This window comes from Mastigoproctus giganteus, chromosome 11, assembly GCF_048544385.1.
Source record: "Mastigoproctus giganteus isolate SK-2022 chromosome 11, ASM4854438v1, whole genome shotgun sequence".
Classification (NCBI taxonomy): Eukaryota; Metazoa; Arthropoda; class Arachnida; order Uropygi; family Thelyphonidae; genus Mastigoproctus; species Mastigoproctus giganteus.
Window position 1 is genome coordinate 175,493,512 of NC_143585.1, and position 12,504 is coordinate 175,506,015.

The 12,504-nt window shown below is 37.2% G+C and overlaps 1 protein-coding gene across 1 annotated transcript; it reads left to right on the top strand.

Moving 5' to 3' along the window:
- Positions 1-9,584: 9,584 nt before the first annotated feature.
- Positions 9,585-10,181, top strand: LOC150078583 (zinc finger BED domain-containing protein 5-like). The gene has a single exon (XM_090384623.1). The coding sequence runs from the start codon at positions 9,585-9,587 to the stop codon at positions 10,179-10,181; it is 597 nt and encodes a 198-aa protein (XP_090240749.1).
- Positions 10,182-12,504: the final 2,323 nt, after the last annotated feature.

Consider the following 12,504-nt stretch of genomic DNA (forward strand, 5'->3'; position numbering starts at 1 on the left):
AGCTGTTGTTATTTTGTTATTGTTATTTGTTTTTTTTTAAGAGCATTAGCAACTAAGGCCATATTGCTCTGGGGATATGTGGTGGTCATTCCCTGACCTTTCCGCATCCTCTGTATTTGGTGGTCACGGGCTTGAACCCTGGTCTAATCAAGAAGCGTGTGCTATGCATCTGCTCCTGCCCATCTGGCTACGGAGGTGTCGTAAAGTGTGAGCAAGCTTCTCTTGTGTCCCATCTTTAACTGCCCATGGAATTTATTTTTTTTTTTTAACAGGATCTCCTAAAAAAAAAAAAGTTGAACATGCATTAAAAAACAAAGGTATGTAGCACACTCCATCAAAAATATAAAATATCAAGAACGGTATCATGATCACTAAAGTCATCATTCACAGGACACCAAATTAAAAGTTTCTGACTTGCTTTGCCAAATTCTCCCAAGGAATTCACAAAATCATCGTAGTCATGGAACTGTTGTAGCAACAATTGTCACAAACCGAACTGTCATGCACAGAATTGTCGGCGCCTCCATAGCCAGCTGGGCAGGAGCAGCAGTGCGTAGCACACGCTTCTTGATTAGATTGGGGTTCGAGCCCGTGACCACCAAATATGAAGGATGCAGAAAGGTCAGGGAATGACCACCGCATATCCCTGGAGCAATATGGCCTTAGTTGCTAATGCTCCTAAAAACCAAATAACAACAACAACAGAATTGTAACATACACCGAACTATTGTGCATTGAACTGATGCAATCCTATGCTGCAGGCATTAAACAGTATGTTTTAAAGAGAGAAGGTGGGGAGCATCAGTTAATCTGGAGTGTTCTTTAAGAGGGCTCCTGCTTAAAATGTAATTTAAGTACAAATAAAGTGGAAGGAACATTTATACTGAAACAATTAACACTGCTGCAAGTGTTAGGACACTGAACATAAATATAGAAATCATAAGAACATGTAGTGATATGCTACATGCTAACATTGCTGAAAGTGTTATGACACTGAACACAAACTTAGAAATCATAAGAACACAATGTGTGTTGCTATGCTGAATCCACATACTTAATTAGGTAAAAATAAACAAACAGACATTACATAGGCATGTATTTCGGGATTCTCAATTCTGTAATAGCTGTTTTCATCAGAGTCATATCCAATGAATTTTGGAACACAGTGGCTGTTTCAAGAAATGCAGAAAAAATACACTTATTTAAGAAATGAGATGGTCAGCAAAGGCCCTTTGCCCACCACTGGCAACTGGAATAGACATGCTAGCTACAAATGGCTACTTACTTAAAAAAATATATATATTCTTGTAATGTGTTACATCAGATGTATTTTCATACCAAAGAGGCTTTCATTTTTTTCTTGTTGTGAAAAATATGTATAGGCTTGAATATAAATTAGTGATGTACATAATTTATATATAATGTACCTGATTACAAAAAAATTCAGCTAATTTTATATGTTAATGTATGACTATTAAACGAAGATTATATATTGTATAAATATCTTAACTAGTCCATCATAATGAAGCGCTGGCCAAAAAATTTCACAGAATTTTTGTGCCAATCCATCCTTGCCTAATTTTTGCCAAGAAAAGAATTTAAAGGAGTATTCATAAAACCAGAAAAGCATTAAAGTAGATAATTTTACAAAGGTTAAAAAAAAAAAACCTTTCAAAATCGGAGGACGTTGAGTTTCTAATGCTGGGAGAAATTAGTCCCAATAAGTTTTCAATGGGTATTGCTCAGATTAAAAATTAAACAGAATAATCAAATTATTAACTTCAAGTTCAGAGCCTTCCAGGTTATAACAAGAGATGATACTGATGAATTGTAATTACAGCAATTGGGAAGAATCAACCAACTGGGTGGTGCTACACTCAGGGTAGTGGAGAATGAAAGAAACCTGGAGGTAATTGTGCAGTCAGATATAAAGTTTTCTGAACAGTGCAGACAGGCACCAGAGTATATCATGGGGTCTTGTCAGGGATATACAGGAATTTTGCAAGCAGCAGTTATAAGGAGGTGTTTATCCCCTTGTATAAGGCAATGGTCAGGCCACACCTTGAATACTGTGAACAGGTCTGGAAGCCTCATTTTAGGATTTTTTTTTTTTTTTTTTTTGTTATTTTGGTTTTTTTAGGAGCATTAGCAACTAAGGCCATATTGCTCCGGGTATATGCGGTGGTCATTCCCTGACTTTTCCGCATCCTCCGTATTTGGTGGTGACGGGCTCGAACCCTGGTCTAATCAAGAAGCATGTGCTATGCACTGCTGCTCCTTCCCACCTGGCTACGGAGGCGCCTCCTCATTTTAGGAAGGATGTAGAGTTGCTAGAACGAGTGCAGAGAGGGACAACAAGACTGTTGGGGGAACAAAGGGGTGCTCTTATGAAGAATGACTTAACTTCTGCAAATTGTAGCATCTTGAGACTAGGCACCTGCGAGGCAATCTGATTGAGATGTATAAGGCTTTGAATGGATTGAGCTGATGGGATTCTTCCTCTTGTTCAGATTACAAACCTGAGGAGGCATAAATTGAAACTGAGGAAAGACAGTTGTCGAATAGATGTGCAGAAATTGTCCTTTAGCCAGCAGGTAGTTGATTGTTGGAACAAACTTCCATCCGTTGTTGTGTAAGTTGATAGCTTAAATAAATTCAAAGCAGAACAAGACAATCATTTGGAATGAATAGATGGGAGAAATAGGAAAAGGTTTTTTTTTTTTTTTTTTTTGGCTGATGCTGTACAAGCTTGATTTCTTGCATCATATGCCTCTACTAATTAGCATTAGCAAAGGCACATAATGCAAGAAAGCAAGCTTATATGGAATCAGCCAAAAAAAAAAAAAAAAAAACCCTTATTTCACCCATCCACTCGCCCCAAATGTTTGTCAAGTTCTGCCTTGAATCTATGTCTTCTCCCACTCAACCATAGCAGCAATTTGCTTCCAATGCCATGCTGCTCCAATTTCTGCAGCAGTCTTCCATGTGCAACAGTATCAAAGGCTTTTCTAAGATCCAAATATATGATATCAAAGTTATTCTTTGCATCCAGTTCATTTGTAACTACATCATAGTATCCAATCAAATTAGTCAGACAAGACTTTCCCTTTACAAACCCATGCTGTGTCCGAGCTATAACCGAAGTCTTGTCTAGATGATCTTGCAATGCTTCTTTAACCAGTGCCTCCATTAATTTCCCTGAAACAGAAGTTAAACTAACAGGTCTGTAATTACCTGTGTCTCCCTTTGATCCTCCTTTGTGGATTGGGGTCACATTTGCACATTTCCAGTCCATGGTTACCTCCCCTGAGTCCAGGGAAGCTCTCATAATTATGGCTAAGGATTTGCTTACTTCCTTTGCCGCCTCCTTTCCATTCACCCCAGGTGCCTTTCTTGTGTTTATCTTCAACAATTTCTCCTCCACTTTACTCTCAGTTATTACAAGATTACCTAGCTTACTGCCAGAGTTGAATATACCTCTGGCATTCCCCTCCTTGAATAACTCCTCATGCGTGAATGTCGATGCAAAATATTCATTTAGTTTGCTAGCTACCTGAGCAGGATCATCAACAGTTGAACCATCGATATCAAGTGGACCAATCTGATTTATCCCCTTCCTTCTAGAGTTTACATAAGTAAAGAACTTTTTTCTGTTTTTCTTTGCATCCTTTGCCAAAAATTTCTCATAATCTGCCTTTGCCTGCCTAGTCTCCTTTGTGACTTGGTTACAGAGCAGCTTATGTCTATTATAGGCTTCCATGTCACCCATTAGTTTATATGTATCCCATGCATTTTTCTTCACTGTCACGTGTCTAATTAGTTCATTTGACATCAATTTAGGCCTAAATCTTGAACAATATTTCTTTGTTGGTATGAAAAGCCTAATTCTTTGATTCTTTGAAATTTGCTGCTGGTAACATCTTCAGTTGGTTCCACTGTATAGAATTTAAATACTGTCTCAGATCACTGTAGTCACCTTTACGAAAGCAAAAACCCTTCCCTTTACCCTTGATGGTAGTTAACTCTTTGAGTAAATCCCACTGCAGCACACTGTGATCACTACTACCTGGTGGTTCCTTTATGTGTAGATTCTTGATGCATGAAGAATCAACTGATAATCAGATCAAGAGTATTACTTCCTCTAGTTTCCTCCCGAACATGCTGCTGCTGTAGAAAACAATTATCCAATAAATCTACAAAAGCCTTGCTAGTGTGTGAGTGACCAACCCACAAATTTCAGTCAATATCCGGGAAATTAAAATCCCCCATTATAAGACACTCTAATTTACTGGCCCACTCTATTTGCACAATTGCTCATTATACTCATCTGAATCATTTGGCCTATAACACACATCTACTCTCATTTTTCCTTTCCCAGTGCTTATGTCACACCAAACAGACTCAACATTCCATTGTCTACCCACATCAACTGGATGCACTTACTTAGATTGTATGTGTTTCTTAACTAACAGCATAACCCTCCTCCCTTCCTGTCCTGTCTATGTTTTCTGTACAGATTGTATTCCCCAAATTTGAGTTCTGCACTGCTTATGTCTGTGTGACACCATGTCTCTGATATCCCAACAATATCTACCTTTGATGTCTTGACTAGCACTTCAAGCTCATTGAATTTATTAACTATACTCCTAGCATTGGTGTGCATGCAAGTATACATGCACCTATTTCTACTCTTAGTTACTCTAACACAGCCCATGTATTTACTTGTTCCACTATGACTTCCCAACAGTCCTGGAAATTCCCATTGCCTTGCTTTCCAGGCTGCTGCTCAATCGAATTTCAATAGAAGTAGTGTAAGAATCACTTTTACCTCTGCCAGCAGCTACTGTTAATCTATTAGTCCGTGTATTCCCCCCCCAAGCTAGCAGTTTCCGACCCACCTAACTCTGCCTCGATAGCATCAGCAAATATTCTTGCACCCTTTCTATTTAAGTGTGTCCCATCCCTGTAGAAGCAATCTCTCCTGTTAACACAGACCAGGCTGAGAAAAATTTTACCCCTTCAGCCCTTCACAATCTCTCCAGGGCCGAATTGATCGGCAAGGCTGTCATCATATACTCCCTGCTATCGTTTCTGGGCAGAATTGCAGACACTTTCAAATTCAACCCTAACTCACGGCTTGTTTTCAGCATTGTCTTGTACTCGTTAAGTAATTCTGCTCTACTCTTAATATCATTAGTGCCAACATGTACAACAATATCACCCTTTGTGTCCTTAAAGGATGATATCTGCCCTACAACTTCATCAACCTTTGCCCCTGGCAGACATACTAATATTTATCAGTGTATATTGTACACTGATAAATATTAGTTTTAATGTGGATCAAAGCTATATAAAATAAAATAAATTAATTTTCTGTTTATATTCCGGGATGACCAAACGGTCAGAGGAGTTCACAAGACAGACAGAATACAAGAAACAGCACCGTATTCAGCAGTCATGGGCTTGAACTCCGGTCACTCAAGGCACGTGTACTTATGCACCAGCGTGACTGATCACTAGGCTACGGCAGCCTTTTTCTCTGTGCCGCATATACTGTACTCATGGTTTGGTTTGGATTTTTTTTTTTTTTTTTTTTTTGGTGCATTACCAACAAGGGCTATTGTGCACTAAGACAGGGTTAGAGCATGATGAAAATAAATTCTGGTAGTCTTCAAAAGAGGTTATCTCATCAAATAGTTAGGTAAGTATAAGAATAAAAGGCAACGTATGTATAAAAAAATATACAGTATATCATATATATGTGTATATAAATTAATATGTCGTAAAAAGTTAAAACAGCTGATATGTTGTCTTTGTCAGATAACATCTGAGTGTATAAGCAGTAAAACATATGTCAGCAAAAGCTGTAGTCTATTATAATATAGTTAATCAATAAAAAGGTGTCATGGGACTCACACATAAGCAGCTCACCAGCCCTCTGCAAAAAGGAATGTGTCAAATGACTGTGCAGAGCTGGCCAAGAACAACTTCCTCTTTATGATTCCCGTACAGACTAGACAGCCATGGTTTAATTACAGGCTTTATCTCATGTAATTCATTTAAATCATGTTGTAATTGAAATTGTAATTCATGTCGATTCCATGAATTCTGCCACTGTAAATGAATATTGTTATGTATTGTTTGCCTGTAGTCTGTACAGGGGACTGACAGGCTGTGGTGATTACAAGGAATTGTTGATTTGGCTGCAGTATCAGCTAGTCATTTCCCCTAATTCCAATGTGGCTAGGAATCCAGCAGAAACAGATGGCAAAACTATGATCATGGATAGAATTAATCTTCTGCTGAACCCACGATAACAGAACTGGATGAGATGTGTATCTTAAAGTTAATCAAGTCTGTAATACACTCACAGAACCAGATTATATAAAATAAAACATTGGTATTGGCAGGTACTAATGCAATCCAAGGCTAAGTCTATAGCATGCAGTATATATGCTACATTCTGGATGAATCTGCTGGGATATAGTAGTGTCTGGAAAGATAGCAGCAGATACTACACGATTTAAACTTCAAGTCATCTGTGTATATTAGCAAGAAGTCGGAAAGTTGGCTCGCTGTGCTGAATAGAGCTGCAGGTAGATATATGAAGTATCGGATTTTACCCATTTCTTAAGGGAAAAGTCACATGCATGAATGTGAACATGCCAAGGTGGAAGAGTTTGCTTTGGGGTTTGAACAATCTTGTCTATGATATTCTTGCAGTAGCACTTGGAGATGAATACTGAAAGGATGATTAGCAGCCTGACAGGCATTGTGCAAATTTTCCCATTGTGGCTCAAAAACAGATGGCCACATATGATGGTCTGGCAGAGATTTCAGTTTTAAAGCATACATTACAGACAACTGTTTATGCTGAAGCAATAATGGTAGTTCATTTGCTTCCACATACAGGCTCTGGACAGGAGACGTTTGAAATGCTCAAGTAACAATATGGATAGATTGATGATGGATACGGTCCAGTCATCAGAGTACACTGTTTCTGGCTAATGCATATACTCGGGACCCATAATCTAGTTTACATCACACAAGTGCACGGTAGATGCGCAGTAAGGTGCATCAGTCCACTCCAAGATGTAGAGGAGAGAGTACAAAGGATGTCGAAGCCTCTCATTCACTTGGTATGGTGTTGCAGGAATATCAACTTTTTATCAAATAAGAGTCCTAAGAATTTTTTGTCTATCACTACTGGAATGGCATTTTGTCCAAGCCCTAATTCAGGTTTAGGACAAAGATTGTGCTTATGACAAAAATATACACAGACAGTCTTCTGTGGAGAGAACCTGAATCCATTAGCCAATGCCCAAAAATTAAGGTTATCAGTTACTTGTTGCAATTGTCTTTCAATAGCCATCATATTGCATGATTTAAAAAAAATGCTAAAGACCAAAACAGAGGACTATTTACAATTGGAGGAAGTTATTCTGTGATGGAATTTACTTTGTTGGCAAAAAGCATAACACTTAAAACTGATCTTTGTGGTATTCCTCCACTTCTTGGCAGAAGGGGTGAGAGAGAAAGAGAGTGTTCCTACGAACTTTGAAAGATCGATTAGTTAAAATTTTTTTTTATAAAAATGGGGAGCTGACCTCTAAAGCTGAGACTATATAGGTCTTTTAAAATGCCAAATCTTCAAGTTGTGTCATACACAACAGTCATCAGACACTCATGTTTTACAAAAGCATCCTGGATGGATGTTCCTAATTTAATTAAATGTTTTAGAGCAGAGGTTCCCAACCTCCGGTATGTGAACCGGTATTTTTTTTTTGGTAGTTGTTGGCGCATAGGCTTCTGTAGCCATAATGCACCTCCCAAGGTTTTTGCAGTATTTTGATCCAAGCCCGAGGCGGGAATCGAACCCGCGACCTTTGGGTTGCCAGGCAGGCACTTTACCCACCCGGCTAGCCCGGTCGGCGAACTGGTACTGGTATTAGTACACAAGGAGTGAGCTACTGGTACACGGCCTGTGAATGAAACCACCTGCAATTTCCCTCGTGGGAGTAAAATTTTTAAATATTAATATCTTACTAAAGCCAAAACTTTTTATTTTTCACAGTTTGTATGTATCATTCTATGCAAGGATTTAGGACAAAAGCTTGCTTTTTCCTTTGTGTCCCTACTAGATATATGCCATTTTAACACCTTTCGAATTATGTCTCAACTAGATGCAGCCATTCCTGAAGAAAACCTCAGGTAAGAGAATTCTTCTGCCTAAAAATATAATATTTCTAAAATTTAATTTTCCAAAAATAGCCTATACTATCCTTTTTGGAAAAAATCCACAAAGTTTATTTTAAATCCATAATGAGATTGCAGATCCACTATGAGGAAAAATTACAATAAATTATTAGCATTTGTCCGACTTTATGAAAATTAGTGGGTCTTGACCACTCAAGTTGTCTGTCCAACTATCTAATAAAGTTTCGAGACTTTAGGACCTCCATAATTTTTTTACACTAAGATCGTATCTATGCGAGTATTTCAGTCTTTCTTCTTGGAAAATATAACTCTTTTCTATCTTGTACTTCTTAAATCATAGAACTTTATCTCTTTACTTCCCCTCTTGTTTCTTCTTATTTTACACGGTCAATCTTCCTTCAGAGGTTGGTTAGTGAATATTAAAAGTAGTGTTTGCAGTTGTAGTGATTGACGTAGGCCAACATGGATTAGGAGGTATGATCGTGATTATATAATTTATGGCTTCTGTATTAAATCAGGCATGAAAGCAGAACCAATTCTGCAGTGTGTTGTTTGTTATGAATGCCTATCCAATTCAAGTTTGAAACCTGGGGGTAATTGTGCAGGCAGATATGAAGTTCTCTGAGCAGTGCAGACGAGCTGCAAGAGTAGCTCATGGTGTCTTGTCAATGATATACAGGAATTTTTCTAGCAGGAATAAGGAGGTGATTATTCCCTTGTATAAGGCAATGGTTAGGCCACATCTTGAGTACTGTATACAGGTCTGGAGGCCTCATTACAAGAAGGATGTAGAGCTGCTGGAACGGGTACAGAGAAGGGCAACAAGATTAGTGAATGGAACAAAGGGTTGCTCTTACGAAGAAAGGCTTAAGTTTTGCAAATTACAGAGTCTGGAGACTAGGCACCGGCGAGGTGATCTGATAGAGGTGTATAAGGCTTTGAATGGTTTGAGCATGCTCAATGCCAATGGGATTCTTCATCTTGCTCAGAATAATCACCTCAGAGGGCATAAATTCAAATTGAGGAAGGACGGATGTCGGATAGATGTGCGGAAATTTGCCTTTGGCCAGCGGGTGGTTGGTTGGTGGAACCGAATTCCATCACTTGTTGTTGAAGTTGATAGCCTAAACAAATTTAAAGCTCAACTGGACAGGTATTTCGAACGAACAGAGGAGTGAAATGGGAGTGGTGTGTGTTTTTTTTTTTTTTTTTTTGTTTTTTTTTTGGCTGATGCTGAATAAGCCTGCTTTCTTGCATCATATGCCTCTACTAATGCTAATGCTACCTTCATTTCTTCATTTCAAAGACACCTAACAACAAAACACCCAAATTTAAAAGACAAACTTTGTGAATTCTTTCATAGAAAGATGACTGAACTATATGCTCAGAAAACGGTTGTGTCTTCCTTTACTGATGTTAATTCCAACACAGTGAAAGCATCATATTCAGCGAAGTTACGTATTAAGTACGGAAAAGCTCACTTGAAACGCCAAACAGATGACGTGGCACCTCAAGCAGAAGCCATTCTACTCGAAAGATTAAGAAAGAACTCATTTTATTCCTTGCAGATTGATGAAAGCACAAATATCTCAAATTTGGCCCAACTGTTGGTTTATGTTCGATTTGAGCAAGAAAACGAAATGCCGGAAGACATACTATTTTGCAAACCAATATGTAGAAAAGCAACGTCCGACGAAATATTTAATATAATTAATGATTATTGTACGAGAAATTACATAAAATGGATAAAATGTGTTGGAATTTGCACGGGTGGAGCACATGCATTGGTTGGAAAGCTATCTGGTGTAGTTACCAAAATTAAGACAGTGGCATGCAAGTCTGTGCACTGTGCAATTCATCATGAAGCTTTAGTTGCAAGAAATATGCCATTTAATCTAAAAAAGTTTCCAGATGAAGACAGTGAATTTTATAAAATCTTGAGCTCTTATTTCTCAATTATTTAACATTCTTTGCAACAAAATGGGGAGTGCTCATAAAAAACTTACTCCACACAGAAGTGAGGTGGCTTTCTCAAGGAAAGGCCCTTCATCGTCTTTTCAAGTTGCACCACGAAGTATATAATTTTCTTCAATCAGAAGATCCCAAAAAAGGTAATTTCTTGAATGAAGAGTGGTTATGCAGACTAGCTTATTTAGTAGATATTTTTTCCCAATTGAATGACTTGAATCTGAGTTTGCAAGGAACAACTAGAATAGTGTTCGATTCCAGTGATAAAACTAATGCTTTTAAAAGAAAATTAAAACTAATGGAAGAGCAGATATTAAAAAACAATATGAGCATGTTATCTTCACTTCATGATTTTATCCAAGAAATAACATATCTATGACCAAAAATATGGCTGACAACATTCACGAACATATAAAATCTTTGCACACAAGTTTTGAAAAATATTTTCAGGGAGACTTTACAGCACATAATTGGATTAGGAACCCTTTCGCATTCTCGAATGAGATCCCAGAAGATTTGATGTACAAGGAGTCATTTATAGATTTAGTGGCTGATGGGGGGGCTTAATGTTGAAGTTTAAGAGTTCAAAGTTAACAAAATTTTGGCTGTCTATCCATCAAGAATATCCCCTACTTTCTGAGCAGGTATTGAAGGTTTTAATGCCATTTAATTCAACTTACTTGTGTGAGGCTGGATTTTCAGCAATGAAAAATAAATATAGAACTTCGATAAATATTGAATCAGATCTTTGACTGAGACACTAATGGATCCAGATATCCATTCGCTAGTAAAAGCGAAACTGATTCAGCCATCACATTAGATCTAGTAGAAAACAATGATTTTTTTTTTTTTTGGAATATTAATGATGGAAAGTAGAAATATTTGCTTTGGAATCTGGTGTGTTTTCTTATATTCTTTTCTTATTTCGATGTATTATATTGCTGGTTTTTGAATTTAAATATTTGCCTTCATTTAGAAATTTTATTATTTAAAGTAGATGTATTTCCCTCTGTAATTGTGGATTGTATGTAATCTACATTTCGAAAGTAAAAAAAAAAAAAAAAAAAAAATTGTTATTAAATTACAGTTTGTTAATAAAAATTATAACTGTGCTAAATTAATGAGTTTAAATAATTTTAAATTGATTAACAATCTTCTTAACTTTAATTCCTTTTTTAGCTGCATTACTATTATAGCCATTAGTGTTTAATTTAATATGTAGTAAATTTGATAGTTTTAAGAAATAATGAGAAAAATTCAAGTAAGGAGGAAAATGTTTAAACCACATGTTATGTGAAAATATAAAAACCTCATTTATAAATTGTATTTCCTTAATTAATAAATATGTTTTTCTGTTTTCAGTAGAATAGCTTAGTTCAGTTTTGTTTAACTAATTATTCATGTGACTTTTCAAAACAGACTTGAGTACTCATTAATTAACACACCGGTACATCATACGATACCAATGTGGTTGACTGGTATGTGGGCTTATAAAGATTGGAAAACTCTGGTCTAGAGTAGATCTTTTTTTCAGAAGCCACACTGAATGCTGGAGAGGAGGTCATTTGAGTCTAAATACCATATGAGGTAAGCATTCACCATTCTCTCCAGGATTTTGCACAGACAGCTAGTCAGAGTGATGGATCAATAATAAGATTTTTGGGATCCTTCCCTGGCTAACCAAAAGCAGGAACTTTTGCCTTGTGCCAGAAATCCAGAAAATACTCTTTAATAACGATTCTATTACCCAAAATTAGCAGGTGATCTAAAGATTTTGAGAGAGGTGCTTAATAATTTCATAATGAATGCTATCTGGTTCAAAGGCGATTGCATTTGTAAGGGGAAGAGTTGCTTTCAATTGGTGAATAGTAAATGGCTCATTATACGGATAAATACTCTTTCATGTAAAATCGAGGACCTCTTTCTCAGTATTTTGTTTAAGGACCAGAAACTCCAGAAAATAAGATGTTGAAGAGATAGTAGAAAGTGTTTTGGCAAGAACCAACTGCAATAGCTATGGTAGTTGGTACGGCAAGGTGTATCCATCATACTCTAGAATCAATGAAGGCTGAGATATATTTTGTTGTACATGTTTGCAATAATGACACTAGATTAGGAGATCTGTGAACTTCCTTAACAAGTACAGGTCAATGTTGAAAAAAGTTGCAAGTTGGAGTTAAATTTGAAAGTGTCTGCAATTCTGCCCAGATGCGATAGGAGGGAGTATATGATGAGAGCCTTGTCAATCAATTCAGCACTGGAGAGGCTGTGCAAGGCTCATGGGGTAGAAATATTCTCAGTGCAGGCTGTGCTTGTTAA